At 27.6% G+C, this 17,137-nt stretch overlaps 3 protein-coding genes across 9 annotated transcripts in view; 1 reads left to right on the top strand and 2 right to left on the bottom strand.

Moving 5' to 3' along the window:
* The window catches only part of Rg (A kinase anchor protein rugose), a 242,686-nt gene that overhangs the window by 224,622 nt on the left and 927 nt on the right, over positions 1–17,137 (bottom strand). The window lies entirely within an intron of this gene.
* On the top strand, positions 9,864–10,502 carry LOC141528399 (uncharacterized). The gene is made up of 2 exons (XM_074244448.1): positions 9,864–10,165; positions 10,272–10,502. Exons 1-2 carry the CDS (start codon positions 9,974–9,976, stop codon positions 10,500–10,502), a joined length of 423 nt encoding a protein of 140 aa, XP_074100549.1. The 5' UTR covers positions 9,864–9,973.
* Positions 11,019–13,665, bottom strand: LOC141528450 (uncharacterized). Its single transcript, XM_074244501.1, has 3 exons — positions 13,341–13,665; positions 13,011–13,207; positions 11,019–12,840 (listed from the first exon to the last, which is right to left on the bottom strand). The coding sequence occupies exons 1-3, from the start codon at positions 13,361–13,363 to the stop codon at positions 11,855–11,857; spliced, it is 1,206 nt and encodes a 401-aa protein (XP_074100602.1). The 5' UTR covers positions 13,364–13,665; the 3' UTR covers positions 11,019–11,854.

Here is a 17,137-nt window from a genome sequence, read left to right as displayed (position 1 = left end):
TTGAACTAGAACGAATATAAGCGAGTGCATCGTATCACATGGATATTGTGTATCTAGTGCTCTTCTACTTTCATATATATATATATATATATATATATATATATATATATATATATATATATATATATATATATATATATATATATATATATGTATATGTATATGTAATATATATATATGTATTAGTTGAGGCTAGTGAGAGCTGCACTTTGAGGGTTAAATGGAGGGAGAAATAAGTTGGATAAAGGGAGAGAAGAAAATAGGCAGGCCAACGTCGCGTATCGACCGACCACCTCCACCAAGCTAGCTCTGCTACCCCTTAATGCTCCCCCCGTACTATGTATATATTTGCTCGCTATATATATATTTTTCATTCTATATGAATGTAGAGTACGTCCATGTGGAGTTTACAACCAAAACACTGTGAGCTTCAACAAAACTACACACACGAAAAGCATCTAAGTGTAATATTAAATGAATAAAAACTATCTAAACTGTCTGATGACACTGCTGACTCGAGTGTATGCTTGGTCATGAGATCATTTTCCTCGCCTTTACCTCTACTGGCTTTTGTGTACCGAGTACGTGTATCGACACTTATCTCAAAAGTTAATCGAGATCACTTGGCTACTTTCTCGTAGTATCGATTCCGAACGTCATTTTATAGACACATTGTTTGACTTGCTTCCTGATAAATTAATTCAAAGTTTTAATTTCTTAATTGGAAGTCTAAATTAGCTTGAAATTATTTTTTTTATCGGGTTGAAAATATTTTATTGAATTGCAGAAAATAAAACATGTATACTTCAAAAAGTTGTTAGAATATGAGTATCGAAGTACCGAAATACTTTTTTGATAAGTTTAGCCTCGGGGTGCTATTCGTAGAAATTGAGAAATGGAAGAAACTTTTAGCGGAAAATGCTGTTACATTTCGAGATCAATGATATGAGTTCCACGAAAAAAAAAAAGTGTGCCTCGAGATATTTACTACGGCTTCGAACATATTGCCTTCATATTTTGGAAAAATGATTGACGTGGTTTTCTTTTCTTTTCAACAGGTTATGGGCTAGGTAACAATATCAAAAATTAAATCTAAAAAATTGTGGGTGTAAATTTCTAATTCATGTACACTTTAATCATGGTTATGTATAAGGAATTATTTTTAAACTTTTATTAAATATTTTTTAGGAAAAAAATACATTTATCAACAAACAAAAAATGTTTATTGACAATTAATAAATATCTTAAGGATTGGATGTGTCTCGCTTGCAGTATTACACTGATAAAAAAATTGACTTGACTCAAGAGTCAAACTCTTGAACCAAGAATCCGATTTTGAAGAAAATGATTTTCTTGAGTCAAGAGAATAAATTCTTGAGCTAAGAAATTATTCTTAGTCTAACAGAATTTTCTTGTTTTAAGAATTTATTCTCTTGACTCAAGAAAATAATTTTCTTTAAAATGGAATTCTTGGTTCAAGAGTTTGGCTCTTGAGTTAAGTCAATTTTTTTATCAGTGTACATTAATAATTGACACTATCAAACATAATATTCTCTAATCCATAATCATCATTTTTCATTACTAACTTTATGTGTTATATTTTTTATAGAAAATATGTTATTCCACCTAATCTATTGAAATTTTTTTTCTACTCAAGCTATGGAGTTATAAAAATGTCTAAATAGAATTTCGATTTTCACTCTTTATTCAAGGGTCTAAAAAATGTTCATTAACAATTAAAAAATATTTATTAACAGTCAACAAATATTTATCAACGACAAGAAAATATTTATTAGCCGTTTTAATATTGTGTATCAATACGATTTGTTAACTGTTAATAACTATTTTTCAACTATTAACAAATATTAATTAATAGATCTTACTAAATAATAATTCAGCCATTTCAAGTACTCATTAAGCCATCTGAAGATAAAAAATTGTTTGTCAACAATTTATAAAACTTATTGAATATTAACAAATCCTTCCATTAGTTCTAATTTGGCCGAAATTATAGTGTAAAAAAAATTGATTCTCTTGAATTTTTTATGGTTTACGCCTAGAACATGAAAAAAACTAGAACCTACTGGTCATCACTTCGATGGTTTTGTTTAGCTTTTGAAATTAAAAAAAGTTATGAAAATACTTTAGGCACTTTTTCAACTTTCAAGTTTTTTAATTTTCCACTTTATGATTTTTTTTGTTTATCACAAAATATTTTTTGGAGTGTATTAATGTTTACTTGATATTATTTTTAACTCTTCTATGACCGTAACATTCTTTATAAATATTTACTTAAAAAAAAAAAAAATTCTTTTGTGTTTTATGTTTTTGTGTGCATATCCTACCAAGCACTCGTTTCGGGCATAGCGAAAAATACATTGACGCTTTTTTTTTTTATTATCACATTTTCGGTTTTTTCATTTTTATACCAGCCCTTTTTATGTGAGCCTCTTTTGCTTTCGCAACGGCCTTACTTTGCATGAAAAATAAAGGTGAGGCAACGAGCTAGGAGTGCCACTTTTATAACTTTAATTTTTCTGTAATGGTAATTTTTCATCTCTATGAAAACAGATAAATTTTTTACAACCAAATAAAACTTAACTTTTTTTAACCTACTTTATTTTTTTATTTTTTGCTTTTTAAAAGTAGATACTTACAATAATAAAATATCATCTGAATATTTTAAAGTATAATTCCCTTTCCAAGCCAGTAAAAAACCCGAGTCTTAGAGTCCCGAGTTCAAAGGATAGATTGTAAACGTCTCAAAGGAGAATTGAACGTACGGAAATTTAGTCTTAGCTCTCTTTTATGACTTGCCTTGGGAAGGAAAACTTCACCCACGATTAGGCTGTACTGATTCAAGTACTCTTTCTTTATAGTTTTATCTTTAAAACGCTTTTCAAAAAGGCAATCTTTTAAATAATGACCAAGAATTAATATAAATTTCAAATCACTGTGTTGTATTTAATTAAATTCTATTGAATAACGATTATTTATCCATAATTGCCTATACACGGAAAAAAAAATATTGTTACTAAAGCCATCTATCAGATACCTACTCGTAGATTCTTACTGTAGCAATGTGTATTCCTACAAGAGGACTACTGTAAAACTACTGGAGCGATATGTTAGTTGGCTAAAATTGCTAACCAACATTTTTCTTACAGCGCCCTCTTACCAGACAATATAATTTAAATATTCAATATTTTATATTTAATAACAAAAAATTTTATTACTCTACCGATTTAATCTTTTATTAATTATTATTGAAAAATTATCCGGATAAACAAAAAAGAATAAGTAATTAAAAATTATAAAATAGATTACATATTAAATTAACAAGTTTTTGATAATACTTATTTATTTTTCATGGACCATTTAAAAAAAAAATTGTTACAAGAATTTAAGAATTTTCAAAGTTTTATATATTTTTTGGTGATGATCAATTTTTTAATAAATTTTTTGGAGGAGTTTTAAATAATTTGTTGGATCTATAAATTTGCTCCACCACATTTTTCATTAAATTATTCGGATTTGATCCTGTCATCGCACTAATTATTTTCAACTTTATTTAAAAACTACCCAAACTATTAATATCTCTATTGGAAAGAACAAAAAATTAATAAGCCAAAGTTTTTTTTAATCATAATCCATAACTCTCGATAGTCGCATATGAATTACAGGTTGCTAGTAAATAATTACATTAATTTTGGAGGTTATAAAATATGTCAACAAACAAGACTGCGTGCAGAATCTGAGACTTCAACGAGGCATTAACCTCTCACAGCAATCCCGTATGGCTCTCTCAGCGCACCGGTTTAGCTATTTTAACCAACTACTGTATTCCTGCCACAGCGATCTACTAGATGGCTCTAGTACCTCTCTAACAGTTGATTGAGTAGGGATAGCTACTATAGCATTACAATATTGCTCTGAGAGCGATATTTTTTTTCCGTGTACACTAACTTTTTGCATAAATAAATGTAATTAACTAATGGTCGTATTTTATAATAAAGAAATGAGTGAGCAGTGCAAATATTTATTAATAAAATGAAAGGTATTTGATTTTTAAAAGTTGTCACAAATATTCGCACGAATCGGCTAGTTTTGCTTAAATCAAATAGTTTTTTTCAGTGTACTTTTTATATCTTAAAAATTTTTAAATATCCAATACAATTGTTCATTAGACTCACGCCAATGACTCATCAGCAGCCATCTTAGCGTTCCACGAAATGGCCACCGCTAGAGAAGACAAAAAGTAGAAGAGACATCGGAAGAACAGTAACAGCATATTTAAAGATTCAATTGCTGTTTAAGATAACTTTTTCAATAGATATTTCACGATAACCTAAATTACATTTTTTCACTGTTTATTTGTGTTTGTTTATTTTTTTGCTCTCGAGCAGAGATATCACTCCAATTTTTATTAATATACTTTATAAATATTTTTTTTAATTGGTCTAGATGATTTAAGATCAACATGATATGTTTTTCATTTCCTGATAATGAAGCAGAAGCAAAAGCACACCGACCGCTCCGCGTTGAAGCGTGAAAAAAAATGTAATTTACTTTATAATGTAATAATGCTGGTGATCTAAAAATGACACTATCAAAGTTAATTAACAGGCTCTTATAATTATATAGACGCTGTACTATTATATGGTAATTACGCGAGTATAATAGTCGTGAGTAATACTCTGCAAGCCTAAAAAATTTTAACACAATAGCGATAGCCAATCAATTGAAAAATTAAAATCAATTAAACTTTTATAAAAATTTTACCATTTCTAAGGATTAGAAACTTTGAAAATTTTCAGATAAATTATTAATAATTTCGAGAATATCGATTAAAAAAATATTTACCAGCTAAGCCGAGGAAGGAGAAGAAAGGCATTGAAATTTATTGCAACTTGTGAGTGTGAGTATAGATAAGGATTATTTAGTACTTTGCGACTGAGATTTAGGGATATAACAGAGTAAATAAATGTAATAAATCATTTTCTTCCTAATATCGCTCGGTATAATTGTATAAATATTTATTTTATACTAAAATCTGTTTGAGTCTACAGTATGTACAGTCACTTAAATATTAAGAGCTAAGTACCGAGTAATAAAACTTTTATATTCTTTTACTCTTACTCGTACTTCTACTTCTATTACAGGGATGTTCACTGGGGACGACACTTTTAGCTCTATTCTATTGGGAGATATATGAAATATTAACCTGCAGTTACTACGTGAATTTTGAAGTGTTATTTGAACCCATATTGACGCTAAGCTTATTGAACAAAAGTCGACAGCTCTGAATCCAGAGTTCGAAGTCAGCACATTTCCAATGGATATTCAAATCTTTCTTCATGTCACTTCGATCATAAATCCTTATCAAGAACTTCAAACTATAAATGATTGAATTAATTTAAACATACATTTTTAGAAAATTCCCTAACATCTGAAAACGAAGCGTCAACTGATGAAATTTTTGTCGTATTATAGAAAATATTGGATTAGATATGAAATTGGTTCACTTTTTTCGTGTCAATATTGGACGGTCCAGGTAAAAAAGAGAAAACGGAAGCTAAGTCGTATGGGGAGTTTCATTGCAAAAAAAATGGAAAAGTAAAAAGAAATTTATCAAGCAATTTAATAGAAAACAAAAAAAAATGTTCTGTATTACTTTACTATGGATTTGCACCCCTATGAAACTGAGAACAGTGTTTCATTTTATACCGTGTTACGCGTATTTATCTTTCAGTTTCTGTAAGTTAACTCTACAACGTAAAAATAATATACTATTTATTTATCTATTAAGCTTGTAACTATCTGGTTAAGAGAACTTTTAAATTCCTTAATAAAGATTTAAATGCTTGAAATGTCGTTTTAATTACCATTTCAAGTTTTTAATACAAATCTTGCTCGGCAAACTCTTATTAAAGAATAATAATTAAAAATAGAAAAAAAGTTTCTGGAGTGTATTTTTTATTACATTAAAGCAGCGATTCGTCAGATCTATAAGATGCAAAAGCTTTCTAAGTTACTGTCAGACTTAGAATGTCTAAATAAATTGCTTTCCACCTTTTCACGTTCTTTATTCTTTCTAAAAAATAATAAGAAAATTAATTCGTGGCCATGATATTATGAATTATATAATTTAAAAAAAAATTTTTAATTTTAATTTTGAACTGTTGAATATTAAGATATTAAACAAAAACTTGAGAAATTCTAAAGTTTACGAATCATAACGCCTATTGAGTTTTTAATCAAAAAGTTATAATGCTAATTGATAGAGTGAAATGAAAAAAAAATGAATAATTTATCATTGACAATTATTGAAGTAATTTATTTTTCAAATATTTCATAATATTTTTCTTACTTAACTCAGCTCCAGCTGTTATTGTAACGCAAATGCACATTAGGACCAATGTTAACCCTACATATTTTATGTACAACAATAAAGAAAACACCAATTTAATTTTTCATTAATTATAATTAAGCAACACCGAGTTGGATAGCTATTCAAGATGCTAAACCCTGAGAGGGTCTGACTGAATAATTAAAAACAAAAACAAATTACGTAAATAGTAAAGTTGTCGTGTTCTTAAACTACCAACGTTTTTTCATTTTTTTTCGTGAACAAATTTTTAGTTTTTTTTTTAATAATTTTTTTGTTTCCATTACAATGAATCAATTTTAGAAAATTAGATAATTATTCTTGACAGAATTATCTGTTCGATAGTAGACAAATCATATGTGTTCATACATGGGCTAACAAGAGTGTAACAACAAAAAGGTATATTTTGCTCAAGGAAATCTCTATCTTCACCAAAAAAAATTTTTTAATGTCGCTAAGGAATACCGAAAATTCTTCAATGAGGTAAAATAATTTATGAAATTTAACAATTTTCAATTGAAAAAAAAAAAAATAAATAAATAAATAAAAATTCTTGATTGAATACATCTTTTTTTTTTTTTTTTTTTTTTTTTTTATTATTATTTAGAGTCGGTTTTAATTGATGTGGTCATATCGCCGACTTTTGGGAGTCGTAGATTGAGGTCTTTTTGGGTTGTGAAGATCTTAACCTACGCGGCAAGAGTCGAATCTCAAACAAGCTGGTTTCTAAGACCAAATTTCTAAAAATTAAAAAAAATTTTTTTTTGGCGTCTTACAAGAGTCTTAAAATAGTCTTGGTCTGTGTCACGTTTAAAATCTTAAACAAACGACAATTTTAAGATGATTTTTTTTACACGAGTAATTCGAATATAATTTGAATTCATTACAAAATTTCGTTCAATCGAAAAAAAAAATTCATCAGCAACATGTAATTTGTTAAATTAAATCCAAACTTTCGATTTCTGTAAATCAACTTTGTCAATAAATTCAGTGACCCAATGTTAATCCTGCAAAGCGACGAAAATTGAAAGCTTTTTATCCTGAAAGAGATTTAATGACTGATTCAAGTTTAACTCACAAAGATTAAAAAGACTGTATAGTAAAACATCAAAAAAATAAAATAAAATGAAATCCTGCTGATGATTATTATCACAATGATAATTTTTCTTAAATGAAATCCAGGGGTTGAAAAACGAAAAAGGTTAATTCTCATGAGAATTAAGAAGCAGAAGCATAAAACGATTATCTTTCATCAGAAGCTAAAGAATGGGGTGAATCCCTCCCATCCCGTTCTATAACTATTCAATCAGGCTCTTTGGCTCTCTTCTCCCCTGATCCGGTAGACGGCGGACGATGGTGCTTGAACTACTATCTTTATACCATACAATTTTCCTTAAACTTGTCGTTGAATTTTTCACTGGGCTTGGGCTTTATTTCAATAATAAGTTATTCTTTGTAATCAAAGATTCTGAATCTTTAATCTCATTGAGGACACTTCTAGGGTTCGCTTTCAACTTTTGAAGAGAAAGCTGAGAGTTTTTGAGCTATAGGTATTGGTATCATTTTTTCATTGAATATTGTGAAAATGTTTAGTGTAATTCTGAACGGAATATTTCGCTTCAGTTATTCAGTTATGATTTCATGTTAACAGACAAGTTTGTAGTTGTGGTGAACCAGAGGTTTATTGATTTACTAGCTTACTGACCAATATCAACATCCCGACGTAAATATAATATAGAAAAAAAAACATCCGGCTTCCGAAATGGATGGTAAATAAATCTATCAGTCATTATCATATATACATAAATCAAATTTTATAATTCTTCAATATCAATTGAAATTTAATAATTGAAAAGTTAATCACCAAAAATAAAAGAAAAAAATTTTCAAACAAAACAAAACGTCTAAAAGTTGATTTGATTCTCAGTACAGTTATTATAATATCAAAGCCAAAGAACTGACGACAAAAGCAGAATCGGTGGAGTTTAACTGGCTTTTAAATCTCTTTTCGCTTATTTTCTGGCTCCTCTTATCTGCAAACGGGCTTTGGGATTTGCTATATTATAGCAATAGCCGAGCAGGAGATATGTCATGGGTATTTTTCATCGGACTTAAAACTTTATTTGCGTTACGTATATAATGCTATCACAAGCCCTTTCTGAATAATATATTTTATTATCTTGATAAGTTCATAGTATATTTTACGAACTTGTCTATACTGTTCCCAGCAGGCAAATCACCTAATTATATTTATATATATGTATAGATAGAACTGAAAAGTGAGCAATCAGAATTTTAAAAATAAAAAAGCATTTTACTCAGGATAATGAAATAATTTTGTTAAAGTAAATTAATATTCCGTATGCTCTGTACGTCCTCTTTAATTACCTACATTGATTAATCACATCCAGATGTTACCTTTAAAAAAACTAATTTACTTTTTCTATTAACTAATTAAGTTAAACAAAATTTTTTAATGAAAATAATAATTCAACACAAAACTTTGTAATTATTTTAAAATGACAATAAGTCCTAAAATATTAATTTAATCAAAAAGTCACCAAAAACCAAAATTGTAGCTAACAAAATTTCCAAGAAAAATTTTTTCTGTATTATCGGGTTATTCTCAATATTTCAGGAGATACTGTGTCTTAAATAGTGCTCATTATTTAGTCACCATCAAAATTTGTTATTATTATTATTATTTTATAAAATTATTTATGATAATACTATTCAGATGAGATCTAAATTGCGATATAATGATTAAATCAAACATATTAGGGGTAGATATATATCTATTACAATTTACTACATGGCCTGCCGTATAGTTTCGTGTGTCTATTTACTCTCAAGCTCATGCAGGCGTTATTATCTGTGTACAGATGTAATATATATATATATATATATATATATATATATATATATATATATATATATATATATATATATATATATATATACAGCCAAGCGAAATTGCATATCAAATTCATAGATGTATGGGTATTCGGAGACAAAATATTAAAAAAGCCTTTAAACTCTTTTATAAGTCGTATGAATACTGAAATAAGATATACTTTTAATTTAAAGTATTAAATTTATTTAAGCACTTATACTGAAAAAAAATTAAAATGTATTTTTTGAAATACATTCAGCTTTGTCTCTATTTCTTCCTCTACTTGGTGATAAATTAATTATTCTTTTAATTTAGAATTTAAATTTAGGTCTCCTGTTTTTAAGTAGTAAAAAATGATAGGATAAATTGGGTATTTGCATGATTTTGATATTCATAAACTTTTGATATTTTTACATTCTATATAATTTTTTAAAATTTTTGGAAAAAAAATTTGTCGATTTTGTTCTTAAAAATTTAAATAATTTAATAAATAAAAAAAACAGATATTTAAATGAATAAGTAGCTCCATCTCGTGTATGTGACGTCATAGTGCTTATTTCATTTGAAATTTTAAGCGCCAATCTCTTGTAAACACGTGGCAGGTGTAAACAACTGTTGTGTTAATTGTGATTGATTAAAAAAAGATCTGGTTGTGTTGTTTATAATAAAATAAAATTATTTAATTACTCGAAATGTCGTCAAAAAATGAGTTTTATTGGTGTATAGTTCCAACGTGTAGAAATACTGGTAAATCGACACCAGAAAAAATTTTTATAAATGTTCCATTAAATTCTGTTAAACGGAAAAATTGGTTAGATGCATGTGGAAATAAAACTCATTATTCATCATCAACTCGGCTTTATTGTTGTGAAGATCATTTTGACGTAAGTATTTATTAAAAATTTATTTTAATGTTTACATAAAATCATAACCTAAATTTGTGATTTTCGTCTCATTGCATGAATTGATGTTGAATTTTATTCATTTTAGCTCAAAGTGGATTTAGAAAATTGGCTGGAATGGACAATGGTTGGTGGTAACAAACGTATGAGGAATAATGTTATACCTCATAAATTTATTGAGCAATCAAAATCATTAAGCATGGGTGATGGAAGTAGAGAGAATCCTCAAGCTCCTTCAATGAAAGTTGATAAAGTAGGTACTGAAGCAATGGATCTAAATATTGCCAAGTTACGGCTGGATCAAAACTTAGGAGTATAATGGACGATTTACATTCTGACCTATCAAATTTCAATACACCAGAAGATTTTCAAAAGAATAAATCCAATGTTTGTGACGATCCCCCTGCCACTGGAGGTCGAAAACTCCATGTTGGTGTCCAAGTAAAAATAAGGAGTTTATACAGAAGTGTAAAAGTTCAATGTAAACCTGTGACTAAAGATCGTTCATCATCTCCAATTGAGCAGTTGGTTGATGATATAAATGCGCATAATTTTATTTCTCAACCAGCTAATAATGATCAATTATTGAATCCTTCACCTAATACTACGAATTTATCTTCTAACACAATGGCTAATTCATTCCCTACTTCATCAGATAATTTTTTAACATCAAATGGAAGTACAGAAAATGAGTGGAAAAATGCATTTCAACAAGAAGAATTTCAGAAGCGTAATTTAAAGCAAACATTTGAAAGAATTCGGCTGTCACCTCGTAAATACATCGGGATTCCAAGTGATTGCATGGATATTATCGATATTTTACATATGGCTAATTTAAGTGACATTGATATATTTATTACGTTAAAAAAAATAAGATTGAATGAGAGTTTTGCGATTTTAGCTGATGATTTTGGAATGTCCACTTCTAATATAAGTCGTATCTTTACTAAGACTTTGCCAGTCATGGCAGAATATCTAAAAGACTTTATTATATGGCCTTCATCAGCAAGAATTAAACTTCAGTTGCCAATAAGTTTCCGAAGCCGTTATGCAGCAGTAGAATCAATCATTGATTGTTTAGAAATTGAAATTGAAAAGTCAACAGATCCTGTTAAACAATCATTAACCTGGTCTGAATACAAAAAATGCAATACGGTCAAATATTTAATTTCTTGTACACCTGATGGCATAGTTAATTTTATTTCACCTGGATTCGGTGGTAGAACATCGGATGCTGAAATAGTTTCTCAATCTGGATATTTGGATTGTTTAAAACCAGGCGCTGCTATACTGGCTGATAGAGGCTTCAAACACATAGAAAATTTTGTAGTTGAAAAAAAATGTACATTAATTAGACCACCAACAGTAAGTTCTGAGAAGCAACCAAGTCATGATGAAGTGTTGCAACAAAACGAATCGCGAGTCTCCGTATTCACATTGAAAGATTAATAAGAAGAATACGAGAATTTGAAATTTGCGAACCTCATTCATGTGTAAATATTAAACTTATTCCACAGATGGATAATATAATGACAATCGCCGCAGCTTTAACTAATCTACAAGGACCATTGATCAAAAAAACATAAGTTTTAAAAGTTATTGTTCAATAAAAATGTAATATTTATATTAAGAATTCAATTTTTGTATTTTTTTTTAATTAAATAATTGAATTTATTTCAATGAATTAAATAAACGCTTGAAAATACAATTTTTCCAAAATTTACTTAGGTCTTTTAGTAATTTTTCAACTACTTGTGAATTATAATCGATAATAATAGATTTGAATTGCCGTGTTTCTTCAAAAGTTGGGTCTGCTACGATAAACATTGCTTTTTTTCTTCCTGTGAAAAGCATTTGCATCTGCATTTGAATAAAATATTTCATTGCAATTTTATTGTAATTGTCAGTGTCAATATAAGTGCGAAAGCTTTTTTGAGACGTCGGGCATTTAATTTCTACCACGAATTCGTCATCTATTGCATCTGGAGAAGCTCCTAAGTACGGGTGATTTTGGCATAAGAATAAACCACACTTTTGGAATTTACGCTTCAACTTCTGCTCAACTTGTTGTAAAACTGTAGCTTCCAGCTCTTTACCTCGTTCCATAGCTTTTGTATTGCGTAGTTTTTGACCTCCAACTAGCAACTCTACTAACGTTCCATTAGGTGTATTACAGCGGGATACTTCATAAGCTTTCGACGCTGTTATTCGTCCATACCGCAATGAAAACCAAAGATCACAATCTGCTTGGTTTTGAGTTTCCTTTTCTATATTATCACACAAGTCAGGAGACATTCGATTTGCACTAAAGTGTATAAAATTATCGCATAATGTTCCTCCTAAATTAATAAAGTCCACTAATAAATTGTGTATTGAGAGGCTTTTTTCAGTATTCTCAGAGTTGAAATACTTCAATATTTGGCTCTGTACGTTTTTTTGTTTTGTTCTATTGACAAATTCTTGCAAAGTATTGAAAGACTTAGGTACAGCAGTAATATTTGTCTCAGAATCAAAATCTGTCACTCGAATGAATTTGATCGCTGACCCAACTTGAGATAAAACTGATTTACGCCAGTAACATTCAACATCAGTTGGAGATGGTTCTTCCGATCGTCTGTGTAGCCACATTAAAAACGCGATTGAGTGCTTACATCCACCTAAAAAAGGTATAACTAGAAGTCATTATTGGTTATAATATTATCAAAATATTTATTTAGCATATTATATAACGTGTATATTAGATATGAATGTTTATGCAGGAAATTATGAAACAAACAATAACCGTAATGATTTTATTACTTGAATATTGTTAAATTATTTTATTTACCTGACGATGCGGCGCAATCATGACACTGAATCAATAAAATTTCTTCATCAACAATATTTATAACTACAGTCACTCTATATGATTTATTATGTACTCTGTGTTCAGGACAAATAAGACACTTGAGAGTACATTCAGGTCTCTGAAGCTTAATTTGTACATATTCACTGGCTGCATCTCCATATGACTTTCTCCCAGATCTATAATTCAAAATATTAAAATAAATATTATTTATGTAACAGCTAATGAATACTTTATGAACTTGTTGATCAAAAAGCACCGATTTATTTATAACTAATATCTAAATAAACAGCTGTATTAAAATATACGAACATGCTAGCTTTTGCTCCTTTCATTTCTGCTCTACAAAATCAGAGTTTGTAGCGAGATAAGTTGCAACCATGAATGCATCAACTCGCGGTAAATTATCAGACCGTGCTTCACTAAAACCAGGATCCACTTTTCGCCGAGGCATTTTTATTAATTCGTTGATAATCACAAACTACACTGTTGAACTGATGCTTCTCAAAAGTCTTAGTATAACAACATTGACATGTTCATAACCTCCAAACACATTCACTTTAAATTTAAAAAAACATTTCACAAAAATTTATTTCACTTTTAATTATTTTCAACAAAATCTAGCATTAAAAATAGGATGTATAAAACTTAAAATTGAAAAAAACTTAACTTTAAGTTTTTAGCAATGTAAAATATTATACATGACTTAAATGCTCATTCAAATATACGCGCTACAAACAGCATAATGACGTCACACCAATCACATCACGTAACTTTTATGTAATTTAGGACCACTTTTATTTATTAAATTATTTAAATTTTTAAGAACAAAATCGAAAAATTTTTCTTCCAAAAATTTTAAAAAATTATATAGAATGTAAAAATATCAAAAGTTTATGAATATCAAAATCATGCAAATACCCAATTAATGTAAAAAATTAAATAAATGTTTTCATTGTTTGATAACAATTTAATATTCAGTAGATTTTTTTCATAAAACTCACAACAATGCTCCGGAACAAAAAAAAAACTTCCCCATAATTTACAAAGCAAATAAAATGAAAACATCTCCGTAAAATAAATATAAAAGAAAAACACAGTAAAAATAATAGATAGATATTAATTTAGCATAAAATCGCAAATGCGATAAATTAAAATAACAATAGCGCTATTATGAACTTCAAACAGAAAACTTAGCGTACTACTTCGAACCAACAATTCAAATTCAAGTCGGTCTATTGTAACTGAAATTACTGGAACTGGTGTACCTACTATACTTATACTCTGCGTAATTATACACTAAATGTCATTGATGTAAATGTAATTGTACTAAAATCCATTTACAAGGTACTAGCTATGCTAACATACATTCTCATACTCATCGTTACGTAAAACTTAAAACTTTATCATTTTTTATTGGCACCTGGTTCAATTTAATTATACATATTATTATGTTATTAAATATCAGGTGATTTATATGTTTGAAGTTAATGAGCGGGTATTCACTTTTTGTAATTTATAACTTACCCTAAATTATATATTGCAAAACTGAAATATTTAAAATTTCATTATTTTATTTACTTTTTATTTCAATCTCTAATAAAATGTCAGTGGAAAAAATAAAAGGACTGACAATTTGGTAGATTTAATTTGTTAAGTGAAAAGTGGTTTAATTAAAAGTGTGAAAATTTGTATTGTCATTAAATTATGAAAATTATAAAAACTGTAACTGTGCCTCAGGTAACATAAAAATGAATAGTAGTTCAAGAACTGAGAAATATCCTTTAAAGAAAAGAATAAACGAAAAAGTAAAAATAGTTTCAAATGATTATTAAAATAAGAATAGTGTAATTTATGAAAAATTCATTTCATTGCCAAAAAAAAATCGAGTCCTTGATAAAATTATTGTGAATAAAATACAGGTAGATATTTGTAAAATTAAAATTACGACAGAAATATGTTAAAAAACACCCTACGTTTTTTTCGTTCCAATGAAATTAATTTTTTGTTAAGTCACTCTATTCTTATTTAAAACTTTTTTTAAATAATTCAAAATTATTTTATACTTTTTATAGTTTGGTTTGCTATTAAATGGTGTTTTTACATTTTTAAACTACAATTTATTTACGACTTATTTAGTACAATTAAAAACTAAAGCGTTACACTAATAGATTTTATTAACTATCAATACATTTATTGATTGAGTAACAGTTTATTAATTGATTAAGTATAAAAAATTATTTTTCAACTTTTTAATAGATATTTTTTGAAATCCTACATTTATTAACAGTTAACAAATGTTTAGTGACAATTAATAAATATCTTCAGCACAAAAAAATATTCTTTAATTCATAATTATAATTCTTCATTATTTATTTTATTTGTTAAATTTTTTATACTAAAACTATTAATCTACCTCTGATCTATTGAAATTTTTATCTATCCATGTTATGGGGTTATAAAAAGTGTCTAAATAGAATTTTGACACTCACTTTTCATTCAAGGCTCCAAATAAATGTTTATTTACATCAGTTAGAAAATATTTATTAACTATAAATAAATATTTATTAGCAGTTTCAGTATTGTGTGTTAATAAACAATTTACTAAATGTTGATAAATATTTTTCAACTATTACCGATTATTAATTATCTGTTAATGAAGCTTATTAAATAATAAAAACTCTATCTATCTATCTGTGTAGATTGTCATATTTTACTCAATTCAAAGAAGGATAATATTGACTGTAATTCTGTGGACAGTATGTTTAACCGATAAAATAATATATTTTTTTATTCTGATGGTCCTGATTAAGACACTAAGATAAAATTATTAAATTATGGTATTGTCATCAGTCCTTAATAAATGTGCAAATTTTAAAATTAATGAGTCATCTGAAAATCCGTAAACATTACTTTGAAAAATACATGTTGAGCTAAAATAAAAAAAAAGGATTAATAAAAATAAAAAAGTCCATTTCGCTGTTTCAAATTAATTAAGAAATTTCATTCTACAAAATTGGAAATTGACATTGTTGCACGTTAATTAATTGAACATTTGTTTCACCCATAGTACAAAAGTCCTGAGTTGAATACACAAACATTTATTTCACTCCTAACAATGAAAAGAACTGATTGTGGATGGAACAAAAATAATAACAAAGAAAAATAGGAATAGCAATAGCAACATGCGATAGGTCGTAGGATGAAATCTGAATCTATAACGTTCAAAGTGTCCGTTTTAGTGGAAAACAAAACGATTCAACCAACGATGCGTGGTACAGTAGAGAGTTTGAATACCCGTAACTAACGATATTAATGGAGAGCGTTAGTTACAAACAAGATTTAAGACAAAATTGCTAGTTGCGGTATCTGATCACGATGACAAAACCGTAGTACTATGTTTTAATAATAACAATATCATAAATAGTAAATATCTTGTATTGCTGCTTTTATTACGCGTCATATCTATTTTAAATACTACTTATTATTTAACTGCCCTAATAATTGTTAATTTTTTTTCTTTTCATTTACTTCATGAATATTGGCAATTACATTTAAATTTTTAATAGTTTACTAAACTTTTTTCACCGTGAAATATTTAATGTCAAATAAAAATTGTAAATTTTATTTAGCCTCAAAATAAAACAAAAGTGGAGACAATGTATGAAAGAACAATTGTTAGAAATAATAATAACAACAACGGCAACATAAAAAAAAAAAAAAACGTAAAACAGTGGAACTGCGGTAGACGTTAAAATGAAAAAATAAATATGACAAGTGTAAAATAAGACAGATAAAAAAAGTATTCGTGGGTTCAAGTCACAGTATAGAGATAAATATAATTTAGTAAATGAAATAATTATTTAGAGTATATATTTCACTTTTTTTTTTTTTAATAAAATTATCAAATTTTTATTGATCAAAATTTTCATAAAATTTTTTTAAGTTTTGATAGATTTATTTCCAAAAAATTATTTAAAAAGCACGTTTTATAATTTAAAAATTTATTGCGTCAACAGAAATTAAACTAAATTTTTTTTTTTAGTAAAAAAATTAATTAAAAATAAAATTTAATGCCAAATAACCTGGATCTTATGAATATTAGAAAA

This window comes from Cotesia typhae, unplaced genomic scaffold, assembly GCF_013202065.1.
Source record: "Cotesia typhae breed Kobodo isofemale line unplaced genomic scaffold, CoteBio_Ctyphae contig_43, whole genome shotgun sequence".
Taxonomy (NCBI): domain Eukaryota; kingdom Metazoa; phylum Arthropoda; class Insecta; order Hymenoptera; family Braconidae; genus Cotesia; species Cotesia typhae.
Note: the sequence above shows the minus strand (reverse complement) of the source record. Positions and strands in the feature narration are given on the sequence as shown.

Bases quoted from the DNA above. Each gene is read 5' to 3' on its own strand.
- LOC141528450 (XM_074244501.1), bottom strand. From the start codon at position 13,363: ATGAAAGGAGCAAAAGCTAGCAT. The intron at 13,208-13,340 runs GTTCGTATATTT...TTTGAATTATAG, and splicing joins AAAGGAGCAAAAGCTAGCAT to ATCTGGGAGAAAGTCATATG. The intron at 12,841-13,010 runs GTAAATAAAATA...TACCTTTTTTAG, and splicing joins TGATTGCGCCGCATCGTCAG to GTGGATGTAAGCACTCAATC.
- LOC141528399 (XM_074244448.1), top strand. From the start codon at position 9,974: ATGTCGTCAAAAAATGAGTTTTATTGGTGTATAGTTCCAACGTGTAGA. The intron at 10,166-10,271 runs GTAAGTATTTAT...TATTCATTTTAG, and splicing joins GTTGTGAAGATCATTTTGAC to CTCAAAGTGGATTTAGAAAA.